Source organism: Pituophis catenifer, unplaced genomic scaffold (genome assembly GCF_029215685.1).
Source record: "Pituophis catenifer annectens isolate HBS135680 unplaced genomic scaffold, rPitCat1.0.hap2 SCAF_1, whole genome shotgun sequence".
In the NCBI taxonomy this organism is placed as follows: domain Eukaryota; kingdom Metazoa; phylum Chordata; class Lepidosauria; order Squamata; family Colubridae; genus Pituophis; species Pituophis catenifer.
Window position 1 is genome coordinate 268,031,400 of NW_027256881.1, and position 21,364 is coordinate 268,052,763.

Sequence of the window (21,364 nt, forward strand, 5' to 3'; positions counted from 1 at the left end):
ATTGTTATGGTTGCTTTTAGTCCAGGCTGTCAGGTTTTAACTCTTTTAATTATATATTTGGATGTTGTAAGCCACCCAGAGTTATTTAGAATAGGGGGCCATAGTAAAATTGAATAATAATAATGACATATAATGAATGGAGCTTTCTTTTAGGTATCATGCTTTTAAAGTAACCATATCTTTGCTCAGTGATGTTAATATGCATATTAGTAATATTCATGTTTCTGTGTTATGAAAACCCCCGCTGTTACGTGTGGTTCGAACTGTGGTTAATGGCACAAGGCTGTTTTGTTTTGTTTTGTTTTCGCTTCTGGGAGTGACTAGCTTTTCTTCCTTTCTTTTGTTTTGTTTCAGTTAAGCAGTAAAGTACTTTTAGAATAAATAATCAAAGACTTAGTTAATCTCCCTTCCTTAGATGGCGGCATGTATTAAAAAAGTTAAACCTAGTTCTTTCCATTTTTACTTGGTTGTTTTACATATCTGGCATCCTATTACAGGAGGAAAGACATATTAAAAATTAGAATCTGGTAGCACCTTTCCAACAAATTTTATTATAACGTATGCACACCATTAGATGTAGAGATGCAGGATTTATGTAGAAATTAAATTGGGAGGAAGAGAAGATAGGTTGGCTATGCAAATGTGGGTGACACATGAGGTCTTCACAATTAACAACTGTAATATGTTAAAAAAAAACCTACTGTTTGTTGAAATCTGAGATTGCCTGAAATATTTTGATGTATGTGAGTGCAACAGTTTCTCACTGAATAGCTTTCTGATTTTTTGTCAAAACAATGACCTTGACGTCTGCTATAGAGTATTGAGGAAAATTGAAATACTCTGATATGACTTTGTCCTTGTTTTGAGTCCTGATGTCAAATGTGTCTATTCTTTTGTGAAAAGTTTGTCCTATTTCTTCTGTGTAGAACCTCCATTGAGGGATATTGCTAGTTGATAATGACATATTTCACACTGGAGGAAAAACACGTGAAGGTGCCTATCTTGTGTGTGTATTTATTGGGGCCCAGGTTGAAGCTGTTGGTGTGGGGGTGACATGATACGCTTGAAATGATATAATTTTATTATATAGCAGTGATAGAATCACTGCTGGATATCTGTTTATATTACATACTATGATTGACTTATGCCTAAAATCTCTACAAAATTTTTAATTCATATACAGGCAAAAGAAATAGAAATCTATAATTTCCAACTAATGGAATGTTTTTCAATATTTTGACCACAGTCTGAGCCTTCTATTCCATAAATAGAAATTTCTGTTTCTCTGGTTACATAGTCAGCAAGTCATTATCATTTGTTCCAATGTTGCAAATCAAATGTAGTTTAATTCTGCTTTCTCCAAAGGTTTGTTTTGTTCATTAGAAAAGAGCCTTGGTTAAAATACATTAATGAGTTTAAAGCAGAACTAGTAGAAGACTTACGCTAATGGGAATTATTTAGAAGATACATATAAAGAGGGCCACAAGTGAAATGGGTTGATAGCAGTGGTAGGTTGCTACTAGTTCACCCCGGATCGGGCAAACCAGTAGCAGCAGTGGGAGGCTCCGCCCACCCACTCAGATGTCTCTGTGCATGCGCAGAAGCGTCGCGCATGCACATGCGAACAGGTAGCGACTGAAATTGAAACCCACTACTGGTTGATAGCCTTAGTAAAGACGTGGAAATCTTTATTATGGCATAAAAGATCATTTCTACGACACCTTTGTGCATTGCAGTCCATCTTGTGGCAGAGATAAATTGCATTGTATAAAATGCAGACTTTCATTGTTAAAAAAAATAAAAGCCAGGTCAGAGCAGTTGCTTTTCTTCTGATACGTGGAATTGGTTAAAACTGGTTACCTTCAAGGATTTAATAATAAATAAATAATTTATTTTTATTTAAATAATGTATTTAAATAAATAAATAAAAATTTAATAATCTTACAAAACAATAGTTCTGAAGCAGCCATTTCTGAAAACGTTTGTTGCAATGCTTTTTGCTACCTTTATCATGACAATGCTCTTTTCTTCCTGTCCCCCCCCCCTCCCCACCCCCATGTACAGATTTGAATATAAGTTGTAGATATGCAGGTGTTTTCCATGTAGAGAAGAATCAACGCTACAGTCTTACCAGAGAAGAGGCTGTTCAGCTTTGCGAAGCACTTAATAGTACCATCCCAACAGCGGAACAAATGGAAAAAGCCTTTACCCTTGGTTTTGAAACTTGCAGGTATGAAACCTTTCCAAATATACAATGTAGACAGATGTACTGTCAAAGAATAGATACAGTTATTTTTTCCACCTGTTGCTTCCCTTACCTATTCTTTGCAGCTTGTTCAGTTTTTCTCCCCAAATATGCAATATTTATCTTTTCTCATTTTCTCTAGTGCTTTCTCTTCTTGGATTGAGTTTACCAATGAACTATTATAACAAACATATAGTCCTTCAGGCCAGCTTACTTTTTGAAAATGTTCAGAGTCAGAACCTAACTTTTTAAGTTAAACATAGCCTGAAGTATTATCTATTTTTAACTATGCAGCTGCAATTTCTCTTGGAAGATTTACATATGGAAAATCTTAGCAGTCAGATGGCTCTGTGTAATTATTATACTCTTAATGACTGATTTTGGAAGCCTTTGTTATTTATTTTTCTCTCTCTTCCTTGTGCTGGTCTTTTTTGTAATTTCAGTCTTGTCTACCTAGTTTTTCTTTTTTACAAAAATAAAACAATGAGACACCTCAAGATCCTTCTCTCATTCAACCTTATCACTAATGTGAGGTATTCACAAACTTTGAACTAGAGAGCAGTGTGTTTAAAGCACATGTTTGAAATCATTACTAAAGTAACTATTAGTGCAAGCCTGCAAAGTAGATTGATATAATTATCTCAGTGGCTGAATTGTGGAGGCTAAAAGAATAGTGATTTCTCCTATAGTCGGGCACGGCAGTCAGGATGGGTGGAGACTTGGTTGAGCTTCCATTGGACCGGGTCTGCAGAAATAAGGGAAGTCCCTCCTCCTGACTGTGCCTGTCAGTTTTTCGACTCGGTCGAGTCCGGACCAGTCGCATCTAGGATAGCTCCATTCCAAAGCAAAAAAAAAAAAAAAAAAAAAACCAACAGAAGGGAATTGTCATCTTATCCTCTTCTAGCTCCCTGCTAGCAATCAGTCCAGCGAGAGACTTCGCTCCGCTGGAGACCGCGCTGCGGTTCAATTGCCGGCTGGCAATTGCCTCGCCCACGCGCACGAGTTCGCTCCGTCGCGTTGGGCCCAGTAACATCAGGCGGCTGCGGGGACGGCAGGAGTCCGAAGATCGATCGCCCAGCGGCTCCCCTTTCGGCGCGACGTGTCTTCCGCGCCTCGTTAGTGCTGTAGGCCGGCTGGCTAGCACTTTCATCGCCTGTTCGCCTCGGAGCGGCTAATTAAGGCCTCAGGGAGACAGCGTGGCCTCTTCTAACATCGGCGGACAGCTTTTTAGCGCGAGGGAAATTCCGCGCGTCTGGGGGTGTTTAGACCGGCTGGCTAGCACACCCCAGGGCCTTCTCTGTCTGTGGCAGCATCTGTACTGTGAGTAAAGCTCATTGCGAGCTTCGTTGGGCCCAATTTATTCTCGGAGGTTTGGCGGCCATTTTAGCCCTTCTTCAGAGCTCTTCAAGATGGCGGACGCCAGGGCTCACAGTAAAACTAATAAAGGGAAGCGCCCTGCCTCATCGGAGGATCCAGGAGAAGGTACTTCCAGGGGCACCCAGGCTAAGAGGTCTAGATCTCAGGCTCCTAAGCAGACTTCAATGTCCAGAGAGGAAAAGAGGAGACATAATGCGATAGAGAAGGCCTGCAATAAAGCGGCCTCCTCTTTGAGGGCACAGCCCGGGCCTGTTACTACTCCAGTATCTGCCCCTGCCTCAGGGGGGGATTTTACACAGGCTTCTCTTGTACCAGATCTCTCCCCAGATATCTCAGTCACTGAGGATACTTTAGCTCCAGTGCCAGAGGCAGTTTTTCCTTCAGGGGATCTTGGGGACCCTTCTCTACAAGCAGATGAGAATCCAGAGCCCCAGTCTACTGGAGACCAGAATAACCAGGCCTCTCAAGGCCAAAAGCTAGATGTCACCCCAGCTTTGGCCCAGTTGATTGCTAATTCCATCAGGCAGGGGATTGCCCAAGGTCTTCAGGAGAAAGCCTCTTCCAAGGTTTCTGATTATTTGAGCCGCCACACCCCTTCTGTACGCTCCCAGCCTTTGCAGGCCTCATCTCAGACCCCAATGGGAGCAGTTTCTCCTTCCAGGGCTAGCCAAGGCTCCCTTTCAGGGGAAGAGGAACAGGCCATTATTGAGCAAGATTTATCCGAAGATGAGGGTTTGGAACCTGATCAACCCCCCTTTGTCGGCTTGTTTCGCCCTCAGATGTTCCGCTCTTTGTTATACAAGGCACAAACCACCACTGGCCTTGGCTTGCCAGAAAACAAAGACCAGACTCAGCCAGGGTCTTCAGCATCTTCTTCCTCCCTATTTGAGATGCCTGCAATTCAAACCGAAATTGTGCCAGCCCCTAAATTATTTACAGAGGTATTGCAGAGGCAATGGAAGAACCCCAGTACAGGTCCAATTCCTAACAGCCTTGATAGACGTTTATATAATTTGGCGTCGGAGTATGCTTCTCTTTTACAGATACCCTCTGTGGATGCACCAGTAGCAGCCCTTTCATCACCTTCACCTTCTTCAGGCCCTGCAGAGGAGTCTCTAAGACCGGAGGAGAGAAAGGCGGAACGTACGCTTATTAAGGGTCACCAAGCAGCAGCCTGGTCTGTCCAAGCAGCGTCGGCTGCGTCCTTTTTTAATCGAGCATCGATCCTCTGGTTGAAGCAGCTGCAAGGTCGTATACCCTCTACTGATGTGAGAACACATCAAGATATCAACAAAATTCTAGCAGCAGTAGAATTTTCGGCGGATGCCACCTTGAACGCGGCCAGATTTTCCGCGAAAGCCATAGGCACCGCAGTCACTTCCCGGAGGTTATTGTGGTTAAAATATTGGCAGGCTGATGTGCGTAACAAATGGCGTCTTGCTTCGTCGCCATATGAGGGTGACAAACTTTTTGGTCCTTCACTTGAACCCCTTCTAATTGAGACCAGAGACCACCGTAAAATCTTGCCAGCCATGTCTCGCAGGGCAGAGAGTCGTTCATCTGGCTCCTTTCGATCACAGTCCTTTCGTGGCTCCGATCCCGGCTATTTCCAGCAGAGGTCTCAGCGCCCCTTCCAACAACGGGGGACTTTTCATCAGGACAATCAGGTCAGACAGGGTCCCAGATACCCCCCCAGGAGACCCCAGAGGGGTGGTAGAGGACGTCCCTTCCGAAGGTCTCGCTAGGAATCTGGTTCCGGCCCAACTGGGGGGCCGTCTGGCCCTTTTCTCCCAGGCCTGGGAGAATAGCATTACTGATGAGTGGGTTAAGAATACCATCAAATTTGGCCTTTCCCTGGAGTTCTTGTCTACCCCTCCTTGTAGATTTATACGTTGCCCAGTCTCTCTTAACAGAGTGAAACGGGCTCAGGTAGAAGCAGCTATTGGTCACTTATTGTCTATTCGGGCCATACAACCCGTTCCTCCTTCCGAATTTGGCCAAGGTTTTTACTCCCGCCTCTTTTTAGTACAAAAGTCCTCGGGGGATTGGCGCCCTATTCTTGATTTGAAAGCCTTGAACCGGCACATAACTTATCGCCGGTTCAAGATGCATTCCTTACAAACAATTTTACTTTGTATTCGGGAAGGAGATTTTTTGTCCTCCGTGGATTTAACTGAAGCCTACCTCCACGTTCCCATCCTTCCCAACCACCGTAGATTCCTCCGTTTTTGTTATAATAACAAGCATTTTCAGTACCGTGCCCTTCCCTTTGGGTTATCCTCAGCTCCCAGGGCCTTTACCAAGATAATGGCTTCCCTTATGGGATATGTAGCCACCATCCCAATCAGGGTCTCCTTTTATTTGGATGATGTTCTAATTTTGTCACGTTCTTTGCAGCAGGCACAGACAGACCTAGCTACCACCCTTCAGGTCCTCCAGAACCATGGGTTCTCGGTAAATCGGTCTAAGAGCCATTTAACCCCTTCTACTAGGATTCGCCACTTAGGGGCGGTTATTGATACCTTGTCCTCCGAGGTCTTCCTTTCACCAGACCGGGTTGACAGCCTTAGGGGGTTAGCTAGCCGAATACAAGATAGGGGGGCTTCTTCCGTCCTCTCCCTCTCTCGCCTTCTTGGCAAGATGGTGTCTACCTTTGGAATAGTCCCTTGGGCTCGTTTACACTGCCGGGACTTACAATGGCTACTACTACCTTTTCAACGTTCCCATAGGGACAACTCGACCACGAGGCTGATCTTACCTCCTCCAGTTCTACAGTCTCTCTCCTGGTGGACGTCGGGAGCGTTGTTAAAAGGGACCAAGTTCCGAGAACCTCACCGTCTTCTTATCACGACGGATGCCAGCTTGTCAGGGTGGGGCGCTCATCTAGGTCCCCACCTGGCTCAGGGCCAATGGTCAGAGAGCGAGCAACGAATGAACATCAATGTGCTCGAACTGCGGGCTATCTTCCTCGCCTTAAAAGCCTTCAAACCTCGCGTCCTTCACCGGGATGTCCTGATTCGTACCGACAATGTAACAGCCAAGGCGCACGTGAATCGCCTTGGGGGCACGCGCTCCAAGGCCCTAATGCGAGAAGCACGACGGTTGGGCCTATGGGCGGAAACCCACCTGGCATCGGTACAAGCGGCTCACATCTCCGGAATTCACAACCAGATGGCCGATTCCCTCAGTCGGGCTCCGATCGACAACGCAGAGTGGTCCATTTCTCCTCAGCTGTTCCAGGAAATAGTCCGCCGCTTCGGGCTTCCAACGGTGGACCTCTTCGCCAGCGCTTCCAACCATCAGCTCCCTCGGTTCTTTGCCAGGTTCCCCTGCCCCGAGGCGGAGGCAGTGGATGCGCTGCGGTGTCCGTGGCCGTCCAGACAACTCCTATATGCCTTTCCCCCAATCAACCTCTTGCCCAGGGTAATACGGAAATTACTACAAGAACAGGCGGAGATGATTCTCATTGCCCCATCCTGGAACCGGCGTCCTTGGTTTGCAGACCTCGTGTCCCTGTCGGTTCAACCACCCTGGCGGATACCAGACGATCAGGTGACACTCTCCCAGGGTCAGTTACAGCATCCGGACCCTCTCTGGTTCCAGCTCACCGTCTGGCGGTTGAGCGGGGGTTGCTAACCAGACTCCCCTTGTCGGAAGGAGCCATCTCTACTATCCAGGCAGCACGAAGGGCCTCTACTACCCGCATTTATGAATCCACCTGGCGTGCCTTCTCGTTGTGGTGTAAAAGGCGACGTCATTCACCTACGTCGGCTTCAGTTCTTCTGGTCATTGAGTTCCTTCAGGACGGCTTTGTCGCTGGTCTCTCTCCGAACACTCTTCGGCGTCAGGTGGCGGCGCTTTCCACGGTATTGTCCAGCTCTTCTACGGATCCTTTGTCCAAGGAACCTCTAATCCGACAATTTTTACGAGGCGCGACGAACATCCGACCGCCCGCAGTCCATAGGTACCCTACGTGGGATTTACCTAAAGTCCTACAGGCCCTCACTGGGCCACCCTTTGAGCCTATCCGAGACATTTCCTTGAAGCACCTTTCTTTCAAGGTGGCCTTCCTGGTGGCGGTGACCTCGGCCCGTCGAATTTCAGAGATGGCGGCCCTTTCGATCCGGAAAGAGCTATGCATTTTCCACCAAGACAGGGTGGTACTCAGACTGGACCCTTCCTTCATCCCGAAGGTGAATTCCATTTTCCACCGATCCCAAGAAGTAGTCCTCCCAAATTTCTGTCCAGCTCCTCGCCATCACCTTGAAAAGCGTTGGCATACCCTGGACGTTCGACGAGCGGTCAAGGTTTATATCGCCCGCACTGCAGCCTTCCGACGCTCAGATGCACTCTTCGTGTCATTCTTACCTTCCTCCCTGGGATCTAAGACATCCTCGTCCACCTTGGGCCGATGGATTCGGGCGTGTATCTCCACGGCCTATGAGGCTTCTGCGCTTCCTGCTCCTCGCAACATAACAGCTCATTCTACACGAAGTGCGGCCACGTCAGCGGCTTGGTCCACTCGGGCCACGATTGATGAGATTTGTCGGGCAGCCACCTGGGCTTCACCTTCCCCTTTCGTCCGTCACTACCGCCTGGACAAGTTTGCATCAGCAGACGCAGCCTTTGGGCGTAGGGTTCTCCAAGGTGTCCATACATCCTCCTGAGTGCGGGACCGGTCTTCTCCCGCCCGACTGGACACCTCGCTTTGGTATGTCCCATCCTGACTGCCGTGCCCGACTATAGGAGAATGGGCGTTGGTACTTACCTGATACGCCTCTTCTCTGACTGTCGGGCACGGCAGTCAGCCCCTCCCTGTGTGGGGGAAACCGGTCCCTGCACATTCTCACTGGGAAGGGGGCTGGGGTGTTTCTCATGTGTTTGTTTTCAATTCCTAGATACGACTTTCTGCACAGGCTCCCTCGTCTCAAAACTGACAGGCACAGTCAGGAGGAGGGACTTCCCTTATTTCTGCAGACCCGGTCCAATGGAAGCTCAACCAAGTCTCCACCCATCCTGACTGCCGTGCCCGACAGTCAGAGAAGAGGCGTATCAGGTAAGTACCAACGCCCATTCTCTTAAGGCCACCCAGGTCAAGGTTTGAGCCTGAAACTTCCCAGCTTCTATGGCTAAGTACAATATTAGTCATTGTGCAATTGTAGCTTTCATCACCAGCCTTGCAAATATTTCTGTGTCTTCCTGCCCACCTGCATAGATATCTGTGCCAGAGGGCAGGTTGAACACTGGTCTAGCAAAGTCAACCCTGTAAAGACTACTGCTTATTACTAGCATTTGGCAATTGCTGGAGTAAAATTATAGCATAAAATAAAGTATGCCTAAATCCATTGGTATATTCTAATCATTCATCTCTCTAACAACGATGATAGAGAAATGATATAATGTAGAAAATATTCCTACTCCATGTTCTGATGGAAAGTTGCCGAGCTATTGCTTCTGAATTTTTAAACTATAATTTCATGCGTTGTTCAGACTTGTATAAGAGTACTTTCAAAGTATTAATAATAAATACAAATCTAGTGGTGTGTAAGGTAATTACCCTTATTAGCATAAAAAGTAGTTTGATTAGCAAGTTGCTGTTAATGCAGTTATTCAAAAATACTTACAGTCAGGTCCAGAAATATTGGGACATTGACACAATTCTAACATCTTTGGCTCTATACACCACCACAATGGAGTTGGAATGAAACAAACACAATGTGCATTAACTGCAGACTGTCAGCTTTAATTTGAGGGTATGTACATCCAACTCAGGTGAACGGTGTAGGATTTACAGCAGTTTGTATATGTACCTCCCACTTGTTAAGGGACCAAAAGTAATGGGACAATTGGCTTCTCAGCTGTTCCATGGCCAGGTGTGTGATATTCCCTCATTACCCCAATTACAATGTGCAGATAAAAGGCCCAGAGTTCATTTCAAGTGTGCTATTTGCATTTGGAATCTGTTGCTGTCAACTCTCAAGATGAGATCCAAAGAGCTGTCACTATCAGTGAAGTAAGCCATCATTAGGCTGAAGAAACAAAACAAACCCATCAGAGAGATAGCAAGAACGTTAGGCGTGGCCAAAACAACTGTTTGAAACATTCTCAAAAAGAAGGAATGCACCGGTGAGCTCAGCAACACCAAAAGACCCAGGAGACCACGGAAAACAAGTGTGGTGGATGACCGAAGAATTCTTTCCCTGGTGAAGAAAACACCCTTCACAACAGTTGGCCAGATCAAGAACACTCTCCAGGAGGTAGGTGTATGTGTGTCGAAGTCAACAATCAAGAGAAGACTTCACCAGAGTGAATACAGAGGGTTCACCACAAGATGTAAACCATTGGTGAGCCTCAAAAACAGGAAGGCCAGATTAGAGTTTGCCAAACAACATCTAACAAAGCCTTCACAGTTCTGGAACAAGATCCTATGGACAGATGAGACCAAGATCAACTTGTACCAGAGTGATGGGAAGAGAAGAGTATGGAGAAGGAAAGGAATTGCTCATGATCCTAAGCATACCACCTCATCAGTGAAGCATGGTGGTGGTAGTGTCATGGCGGGGGCATGTATGGCTGCCAATGGAACTGGTTCTCTTGTATTTATTGATGATGTGACTGCTGACAAAAGCAGCAGGATGAATTCTGAAGTGTTTTGGGCAATATTATCTGCTCACATTCAGCCAAATGCTGCAGAACTCATTGGACGGCGCTTCACAGTGCAGATGGACGATGACCCAAAGCATACTGCAAAAGCAACCAAAGAGTTTTTGAAGGGACAGAAGTGTTTTGAAGGGACATTGCATGTTATGCAATGGCCAAGTCAATCACCTGACCTGAATCCCATTGAGCATGCATTTCACTTGCTGAAGACAAAACTGAAGGGAAAATGCCCCAAGAACAAGCAGGAACTGAAGACAGTTGCAGTAGAGGCCTGGCAGAGCATCACCAAGGATGAAACCCAGTGTCTGGTGATGTCTATGCGTTCCAGACTTCAGGCTGTGATTGACTGCAAAGGATTTGCAACCAAGTATTAGGAAGGGAAAGTTTGATTTATGATTATTATTCTGTCCCATTACTTTTGGTCCCTTAACAAGTGGGAGGCACATATGCAAACTGCTGTAAGTCCTACACCGTTCACCTGAGTTGGATGTACATACCCTCAAATTAAAGCTGACAGTCTGCAGTTAACGCACATTGTGTTTGTTTCATTCCAACTCCATTGTGGTGGTGTATAGAGCCAAAGATGTTAGAATTGTGTCAATGTCCCAATATTTCTGGACCTGACTGTAGCTCCACTGGAAGAAATTAAAACCAGTATGTCCATTATGATCAGTATGTCAGAAAATCTTGCCCAGCAACAGTTGACCTTTGGGCTGACTTATATCACTTACATCACTGTTCCATTTTCAAAAGGAATCAAAATAATATGCAATATGGAAGAAAGAGAAAATTAACATTTTAAAATGCATGATCATTTAGGTGATTATTCAGTCTTGGGTAATGATTCACTGTTTTCCAACTCACAATACATATTTATATATTGAATGGAGAAACTTCCTCCTACATATACTTCGTTTTCTTTTGAGCTATGAAAATACTGTAAGGTTAAATGAATGCAGACATATAGAAAATTAGTATTTCAGCACCAATGCTTTTCAGAAAACTTTCATACATGGTATATGCCATGTGAAGATTTGATATAATTTGATATAATGAACCAATGTAACGTAAATGTTTCTGTTGTGATGTAATAGCCTACTATACTTTTCTCTGACTTTTTTTAAAAAAACCAAAAGCTTTAAAAAGTTGCCAGTATATGCTGGCTTTACATAAAGACCTAGGTTTGGTCAATATGTGTGCAAAGCTTTTGATCTCCAACCCAACTGTGAACACACTAGATTAAAAAAGAATACCCAGTCCATAAACCAAGACAAAAGTTGAGCAGCCTGTTTCTTCCCTAATTTATGGGGCTTCTACTTGTACAGTTAGTCCTTAATTTATGACCACAATTGAGCCCCTCATTTTTGTTGCGAAGTGAAACATTTGTTAAGTGAATTTTGCTCCATTTTACGACCTAAGAGTTGTGGTGGTGCAATGGTTAAAGTGCAGTATTGCAGGCTAACTTACTGCTCACTCCAGGAGTTCAGTTCTGACCGGCTCAAAGTTGACTCAGCCTTCCATCCTCCTGAGGTCGGTAAGATGAGGATCCAGATTGTTGGGGGTAATATGCTGACCCTGTAAAGCGCTTAGAGAGGGCTGTAAAGCACTGTGAATCAGTATATAAATTTAAGTGCTATTGCTATTGCTTTCTTGCCACAGTTTGATAATTAAGTAATCTGGTTGTTAAGTGAACCTGGCTTCCCGTTTGACTTTGCATGTCAAAAGGTTGCAAAAGGTGATCACATGACTTCATAAGTATGAACCAGTTGCCAAATATCTGAATTTTGATCCCATGATCCTGGGGATGCTACAAGAGTTTTAACTGTGAAAAATTGTTGTAAATCCCTTTTTTCAGTACTGTTGTAAGGTGTGTATGTGTTTATGTGTTTAGCCAAATGCATAAGAATATCTTCATGTGAGCACTCATTGACAACTTTTGCCCCGCTACCAGCATACAAACATGTTGGTTTTTTCATCAATAGGCACTGAATTTCCAAGTTTAATTGAAATATGTTTTCATTATAAATGCCCTTTATCTTTTGGAATCAGATTAGTTTACCTGTATCAACTTGCCCATATTAGAAGAATGCTTTTGCATGTACTGCTCACTAGGTTGTTATTTAGCTCCACTGGGCATGAAAAAAACATCCCTTTCAATGATGACTCCTTGCCTAATTCTGTAACAAAAATAGAAAGAGCAGTGTTCTGTAGATCATCATAACATTTTTAAATTAGAAAACAATACATTGAAATTCTACGTGTGTCCAGAATTCATTGTGATTTACTCCCATGTAAATGTTGTTAGGATTCTAGCCTTTGTAATATTTAAAGTACACAAATGGCAAAGAAGATGAACATGAAAATTGTGTGACTAAAATCCACATTAGTATGGGACATTTTAATATGAGGTTGGTAAAGGTGACCATAACGTATTACTTAATTATACACATATTTAACTGTATGTAAGATTAATATTTCTGCTTGATTTATGAGATTCCATAGATGCTTACATTCAGTTGAGAACAACAAGAAGGATATTACATCTTTTACAAAATCACAATGTTTAGAGAGGCGTATGTTTTTCCTCATTCAGGAGATAAACTAGAATCTGGTTCTGTCTCCTGCATCAGGGGAGACAGGGGTTCTAGATTCATGGAATCATAGAGCTGAAAGAGATAAAATTTCTTAAAGCTGCCTAATAGTATCTCTTCGTATAAGAAGACATAGTGTATTATTTAATAGCAGAAAAGAGTTCTTATCGTTTCCTGAATGCGTGACCAGAATGTTTTTCTTCACTTAATGAATATAAAAAGTTGTCCAATTTCAAAGAAACTAATGGCTCTTTAACATTTATTCACTAACTAATATGTGGGGAAATTTATCATATACCCTTTGAGAAGAACCTGAGGTTATAACATGCAGAATGGTGAGAGGGGTTGAAACAATATATGACTATCATTATGAGCCTGAGAGTGTGGTTGGCACTTAAGAGTAAAGGCCACTTAAGAGTAAAGGCACTTAAGAGTAAAGGCCACTTCTGGCTATCCTGACTCATCTCATGACTCAGTGCTATCCAAACTGCTGTGTTCTTTAGGGTTTCAGTTAGAAATTCTCTCCCAAAAGTTACTTAAAAAAAGAGAGAGAGATTATCAGATAATCACCTAATTATGGTTCCCTTGGTTATGGTATACTAAGCAAATAATGCGTAAAATTATATAATTTATGCTAGATTGATAAATAGGATACAAAAGGAGCATTTTGCAAAGCTGCTTGGTACTAAGTATCGTTCATTTTTTTAGGCATCTTCCCTGTTCTAGTAGGTTTGTTGTAGCTCCTTCAACTTTTCTCAGGTTCTTTGCATGTGCATGCCCAAACAGCACTTCCACTGAGACTTTTTGCTGAAGAAAATGTCCATGCATGTATACTAGATGCATTTATTTATTATTTGTTAAACGTGTAATTTAAATGATGATGATGATGATGATGATGATGATGATGATGATGATGCTTGCAGAAATAATCTGGGAAAAGCCTCAAAGCAACCTTGGATACCTTCAATAGGGACAACTGTTTCAGTGCTTTGAAGATGGCTGCTTCGTTTTTGCAGATATTTTGCTCAATACTAATTCGGAGCTCTATGCTTAAATTTAAGGAAGATCAGTCGAGTAAATTGTTGTAGATCTTTTTTATATCCAATCTTCTTTCATTTTCTTGTTTGCATTCTACTAAGATGTGAAATCATTTAGAATACAAAAATCTTATAAATTAAAACTGTAGTTTTACAATTCAGTATCATGCATTCCTGTCCAATGCTAACATAACAGAGAAAATTACTTGTAATTCCTCACCTGTAAAATCTGGGAGAGTAGAGACTTAAGAGAAGGTGGCTTCCATGTTGTGAAAGACTTGCCACGATCTTGTTGACCTTGCAGATTACTTACAGTAGAATACTTTAGGACACTTTTTGAATTAGTTAGACCACAGCATGGGAATGCTCTTCCATTTCTTTAAGCTTTGTTTTTCTTATTCTTATTGTTGCATTCTATTCTGTATTAATTTTGTATAACATTCAATAGAATGCCCTGCATTTTACGTTTTCTGTATCACTGAGCGTTATACTTTGTCATAATTTTGTGTTGCCACATTTCTGAATTGCTTTAAGCCATATAGTTGCGGCAGTATAAAAATAAAATGAATAATAAATGAATAAAGAAAGAAGTATGGAACAAATACATTAGCAAATGTATGGAATCAGAACAGTTATCAATTGTTGGCTATATAATTCCATACATTAACTCAATGCTGGTTTTCCCTTTTTTTCTAGATATGGTTATATAGAAGACAAAATCGTACTTCCCCGACATACTCCTTATTATCTCTGTGCGGCAAACAACACAGGAATTTATGTACTTGCCTCAAATATTTCTGACCGATACGATACATATTGCTTCAATTCATCAGGTGTGTTTTGGGTTGGTCACATATTTTCTATTGCTGGGAAATTTTTCTGTTTGACACAGAAACACAATAGAATAAAGATAAGAGAGAACAATGTGTACGAAGAAACCATTTGTTCCTGGTCAGCATACCTCATGATCCATAAAATTGAATAAATTCAACAAAATGTATTTTTTGGAGTATAAGATGCACCAGAGTATAAGACGCAGCTTAGTTTTTGGGGAGGAAAATAGGGGGAAAAAAATCTGCCTACCAGGTATTTATCTGGCTAGCGTCCTTAGTCTGGGCAGCTTCAGCACATTAATTTGCTGGTTTTTTATCCCCTGCTTGGTGATAAAAAACAGCTTGTAAGGCACAGCTGAGAGGAAGCAGTAATGAGAAAAGCAGGCAAAGCACAGGGGATGGGGGGAGATTGCTTCACTCGGCTAGCACCTATTTAGGGCTAAAAAGCTTCTAAAGAACAGCTGAGAGTCGGAGCAAAGCATGGAAATTGCTTAACTTGCTAGCGCCTCATTAAAGCACAGCAGAGAGTCGAGGGAGCAGGCAAAGTTAGGAAGATTGCTTCACTCACTAGCGCCTCATTAGGGCTGAAAAAAAGCTTTGAAAAAGCTACATTTGGAGTATAAAACGCACCCAAATTTTCAGCCTCTTTTAGGGGGGAAAAAGGTGTGTCTTATACTCCGAAAAATACGGTACATTGTGATCTGATGGCTGCTAGGTAGCAAGCACTCTTGGTATTATGGTCTTCAGCAAGCAAAAAGGAAAGTTAAAAACAGAATATGGTATTGAAGTCTGCAGATCTCTTGATTCTGAAGCTGGCTTGTTTTCTCACATGCTGTTTCAGTCCTGTTGCAGACTTTTGATAGCAGACATTTGCAGAGGATAAAGACTATGGAGATGTAAGTGACAGGTGCAACTCAGATTCACCTCTCATATGCTGCTTTTGTTCCAAAACATGAACTTTACTTGGTGTTTATATGGAGTTAGGGAAGGTCTTGATTAATGGTTCTGTCATTGTTGTCTCTAAAAGTAAAAGTCCAATGTAGTTAAGCAGCTGGAGAAGTGAAAGAAACAAATCATAATCCACATGAATTTTATGGTATGTGTGTGTATTAATTATGTGTGTGTGTGTAATACACACACACACACACAAACACACACACACACACACATCCATATCCATATATATACTATAAGGATAGTATCTTTGTAGACTTCATCTTTGTAGTCCTGCAGGCCATCTTCTTTTGTTTCTTTTATGAAAGTTAGCCAATATATTGTTGATTTTTTTGTTTCCCATTTTGTCTCCTATTTTTTAGAATCAAGAGATGTGGTTTGTGAGCCAGTGAAAAAGTTATATTCTGCTTTGCCTAATAATAACAGCAGTATTGGTAAGGATTGAATTTCATTTTTTTAAATATATAAAGCCTTCCTCTGGTGAAACTGAAGTGCACGAACAATGTGGAATGTGTCGCTAAACTTGAGACTTAGTGAGACTTAGCCTGGTTTTAAGTGATAACATAGTCTATTTAGACTAATTTATAATCAGAAAACAGTTGCAATTTTTTTTAAAAATGAGATACATTTTTCTCTGGGAGTCTTTAGTGAGGATTTATCACAGGTAGTTTGATGTTACAGTTGCAGGTATTCTGCATGGGGTAGGATTGTAAATTCAGCAAGTGTTGCTAAAAAGGTATTGAATAGATTGCTTTTCTAATCCAACAATTTTGCAAGTCTCACAAAAATCAAGCATTCCAGAGACCGCAATACATAATGGTTTGTGGCATGTTATTTTCTGTAGTGCTATGTTGGCATAGTTTTTCCAGTAGGGAATGCCATTTTGTGTTTACATACACAAAATATATTATGTGCCACTTTTCAAAGAAAAGAAGTATTTCTTGAAAATACACATGCAAAGTGCACAATCATTATTGTATGACAGAGATAATCGTTTATTAAGGAATTATTTCATAATAGTGGCCAAAAGAATTTACCCTTAAATATGCTGTTATGGGGAAAAAAGCCTTCTTTTATTCTCACGTCAACATATTTCTATATTGGCTTCTGCAGCCTCCATCCCAAAATTTATAAAGCAGAATTGCTTTCCCTGAAATACTGTTCACTCTTAATCAAAATTTTGGCTCATTGAAACAAGCTAGGACCAAATTATATATTTTTGAAGTACTTTATAAATGAACAGTTGTGTAGATTTAATCAGAATGTCACATGTAATAACACCAGAAAAAGACATGTTTTGATTCTGACCATGTCAAAGGAAGAGAGAGGAACTTAACAGCTTGAAGCTTTCTACCACTTAGGTTCATACTATTCAGTCATAATCCCAATTTGAGCAAACATTTGCATACTGTTTATGTTTCAATAAGCATTTTAATAAGTTTTCACATTGCACTATATAACCATTTCCTGCTTCATTTGTCTAGTTTCAGTCAACAGGGTAATGTTAAATACTGTATATCCTTTTTCATTCAGAAATTTTCAATGCTGATGGATCACGGTATGTTGAAGGAAAGAAGGTCACAGAAAGGCCACAAGTTACTGAAGATGACAGCAGTGTGGGCAGTGGTTCTGCATTTGGCAGAGGAACTGCAGATCCCAGTGATTTCACACAAGGTATTTGCATTTTTTTTTTTTAATTTGATTTATATGCCGCCCTTCTCCGAAGACTCAGGGCGGCTTACAATGTGCTCAGCAATAGCCTTCATCCTTTTGTATATTTATACAAAGTCAGCTTATTGCCCCCACAACTGGGTCCTCAATTTACCTACCTTAGAAAGGATGGAAGGCTGAGTCAACCTTGAGCCTTGGCGAGATTCGAACCCTGCAGTAATTGCAGGCAGCTGGTCTTAATAACCAGCTTAATAACAGGGTGCCTTAAACCCCTGTACTACCAAGGCTCTTCAAGGCATTGATCAGCCTTCTACAGAATGACATTTAAATAGTACCTTGGAAAGGTCACAGATATCCATCAGAATTTGTGTAGACCTTCTCAACTTAGATGGTCTCCAGATGAATGGACTTCAGTTCTCAGAATTGCTCAGCAAGCATCAACATTTTTGAGGCTTCTGGGAGCTGAAGTACATTGGGGGAAATTCTACATTAGAGATAGTCTTCAATTTACAACAGCTCATTTAGTGACCATTCGAAGTTACAACAACACTGAAAAAAGTGGGTTATGACCATTTTCCACATTTATGACCATTGCAGCATCCCCGTGGTCACATCATTTACATTTGGATGCTTGACATCTGGTTCATATTTATGATGGTTGCAGTGTCCTGGGATCATGGGATCATCTTTTGCTTATATATATAAGCATAGTTCATGTCTAAAGGGTATTCTTCCAATGAACAGAACTCACTTCGGGAATTAGCAAAAAGAAAAACCAAGACATAATTTATTTTGTCTCCCATGCTACCTATAAAGTATTTTAATGATATATATTACAGAAAAAGACATCACTAAAAAGCATACAAAATTGTATCTAATTGATGTTGCTTTGCCGATAGTTGGTTCTTTTTGCTAGCAGAGGCATTTATCAATAAAACAAGGAAAAATATGGTTTTCGACAATTCTTTCTCCTCTTAGTCACCCATGTTTTTCACATTTCAGAAACCTTGCCATTAACTAATCTTCAGAATTTTTTGATAATTTTGCTGTTTGACAACAAATACTGTAATAATGAAAATTAAACTATTTTTAACAATAAAACCAAACCTTAATAGTTTATTTCATTGACTATTAGTTGTAAAAACACAACCATATGACAATTAAATAATGATGGTTGACCACAGTCTCTTACCTATCTTCCAAAGGAAAAAGGGGGAAAATATCTCTAGCTATGGGCTTTTTGGAAAGTATTGAAGCCTGAAGATGCACTTCAGACTCGACTCTAAATTATGCATGTTAATTATGCATGTACTGCTCCCGCAGTACCTGGATGAAACCGTCTATCTAGATCCATTCCAGTCCGGCTTCAGGCCCGGGTACAGCACGGAAACGGCATTGGTCACGTTGGTCGATGATCTCTGGAGGGCTCGGGACAGGGGTTGCTCCTCTGTTCTGGTCCTATTAGACCTCTCAGCGGCTTTTGATACCATCGACCATGGTATCATGCTGCGCCGGTTGGAAGGGTTGGGAGTGGGAGGCACTGTCTTACGGTGGTTCTCCTCCTATCTCTCTGACCGGTTGCAGTCCGTGTTGGCTGGGGGGCAGAGGTCAACCTCAAGGCACCTGGTTGGGGGTGCCACAAGGGTTGGTCCTCTCGCCTCTCCTGTTCAACATTTATGTGAAGCCGCTGGGCGAGATCATCCGTGGTTTTGGGGTGCAGTGCCATCTGTACGCTGATGACACCCAGCTGTACATCGCCACCCCAGACCACCCCAACGATGCCCTTGAAGTGATGTCCCGGTGTCTGGAGGCCGTGTGGGTCTGGATGGGGAGGAACAGGCTCCGACTCAACCCCTCCAAGACTGAGTGGCTGTGGTTGCCGGCATCCCGATATAATCAGCTGGTGCCATCACTGATTATTGGGGGCGAGACATTGGCCCCCACGAAGAGGGCGCGTAACTTGGGTGTCCTCCTGGATGTACGGCTGTCTTTAGAAGAGCATATGACAGCCATGGCCAGGGGGGCTTTCTATCAGGTTCGCCTGATATGCCAATTGCGCCCCTTTCTGGATTGGGACTCCTTATGCACCATCACTCATGCCCTCGTCACTTCCTGCCTGGACTACTGCAATGCTCTCTACATGGGGCTCCCCTTGAGGAGCACTTGGAGGCTCCAACTGGTGCAGAATGCAGCCGCGCGGGTACTTATGGGGGCGATATGGCGCTCCCACGTGACACCTTTCCTGCGCGAGCTGCATTGGCTTCCAGTGGTCTTCCGGGTGCGCTTCAAGGTATTGGTTCTCATCTTCAAAGCGCTCCATGGCTTAGGGCCCGCTTATTTATGAGACCACCTTCGATAATTTCCCACCGGCCAATACGCTCCCACAGAGAGGGCCTCCTCAGGATGCCGTCGATCAGGCAATGTTGGCTGGCGACCCCCCCCCCCCCGGGGAAGAGCCTTCTCTGTGGGGGCACCTGCCCTCTGGAATGAGCTACCCCCAGGGATACGACTGATCCCGGACCTCCGGACCTTCCGCCGGGCTCTGAAGACTTTTTTATTTCAGCAAGCCGGGCGGGTTAAAAATCTTTTAATTGCTGAATTTTATGGGTAAGGGGTTTTAAATTGGGGGAAGCCAATATAAATTTAATTTTGTTTTTATAGTATTTTAATGTTTATATTGTATGTTTTTTAATTTTGGCTGTTCACCGCCCCAAGTACTTCTGGAGAGGGGGCGGTATAAAAATTTTAAAAAATAAATAAATAAATGAATGAGTGAGTGAGTGAGTGAGTGAATGAATGAATGAATGAATGAATGATGTCCCCTAGCTGGACCCCTTAAAACTATTTTCACTAATTCAGAGTTCTCCCACCCAGACTGGTATATCAGTGGCAAATAAAACATGATGCTGTAAACCTATCTGGAGTTTACAATACAGTGCAGTACATATGAGGCAATACATTTTCTCTAGCTATCCCACTTCAAACTAAAACACAATAAAGCAGCCAGAAAATCTTTCCATTATCCATGTGACTGTTTCTGTGCCATCACCTCACCCAGTATAAAAAGAAACTTCTTCTGAGAATTACCTATTTAGTTTTATAGCTATTATTGTTAGGCTGTCCTGCCTGCCTTATAGTATATATGGACCTAATAAAATGAAGGGCTTAAGGGAAAATGTGGCTCCAGTAGGATTCTTGCTGATCTGCCCTGGCTTCACAAGGATTTCTGAAACTTGGAAGTGCAACATTTATTGTTGGAAAAACAAAATAAGACTTTATTTCAAGTGTTAGGGAAACTGCACTTACCGTAATTGAATAACGCATTAGTAAAAGCACATATAATAATTGTGCATAATAGTCCACAGAAAGTATACAGTACAAACTTTTTCTAACTAAAATATCATTTACGCTAAGAGAAAATGCCATACAATATTTTGTCCCCACAAAATCATGAATACAAAACATAGTCATATGATTGAAGATTGTGTTGTTGGTTGGTCACTAAGTGAAAAGAGTACAGCTCATTCATATTTTATGACACAGAGGACGATATCACAGCATTTACACCAGAATATGGAACGGATGACCATCAGCATCCAAGAAATCCTGAAGATCAGAATCCTAGTAAGTATAATAATTGTAGTAGTATCTATTGTAACTTGGTTTTAACAATGACAATGTACTCCTTTATCCTTTTGACACTGACTCAGCGGTGAAATTAGGCCGGATTTATCCGGCTCGCGTGAACCGGTAGTGCCAGCGGCGGGAGGCTCTGCCCACACATCGGGACGTCATTACGTCCCTTTTTTTATCCTCTGCACATGTGCAGAAGACGCGCGCGTGCGCTCACATTCCCGAACCGGTAGCAAAGGTAAGTGCATTTCACTGCTGCATTGACTGTATAGTCTATATATAGAGACTATATGAAAGAATATATATTCATTCATATTCCTCTGGTTTAGAATCATACATTTAAGCTCTTGTATCTTCTAAAGT

The 21,364-nt window shown here is 42.4% G+C and overlaps 1 protein-coding gene across 1 annotated transcript in view; it reads left to right on the top strand.

Annotated features, from left to right (window-relative positions):
• Window positions 1-21,364, top strand: part of CD44 (CD44 molecule (IN blood group)) — an 87,168-nt gene that overhangs the window by 40,407 nt on the left and 25,397 nt on the right. Inside the window, exons 2-6 of the mRNA XM_070935725.1 lie at window positions 2,065-2,230; window positions 14,607-14,743; window positions 16,060-16,131; window positions 17,231-17,371; window positions 20,912-20,992. Of these exons, the coding sequence (XP_070791826.1) occupies window positions 2,065-2,230; window positions 14,607-14,743; window positions 16,060-16,131; window positions 17,231-17,371; window positions 20,912-20,992 (597 nt within the window). The remainder of the gene's footprint in view (window positions 1-2,064; window positions 2,231-14,606; window positions 14,744-16,059; window positions 16,132-17,230; window positions 17,372-20,911; window positions 20,993-21,364) is intronic.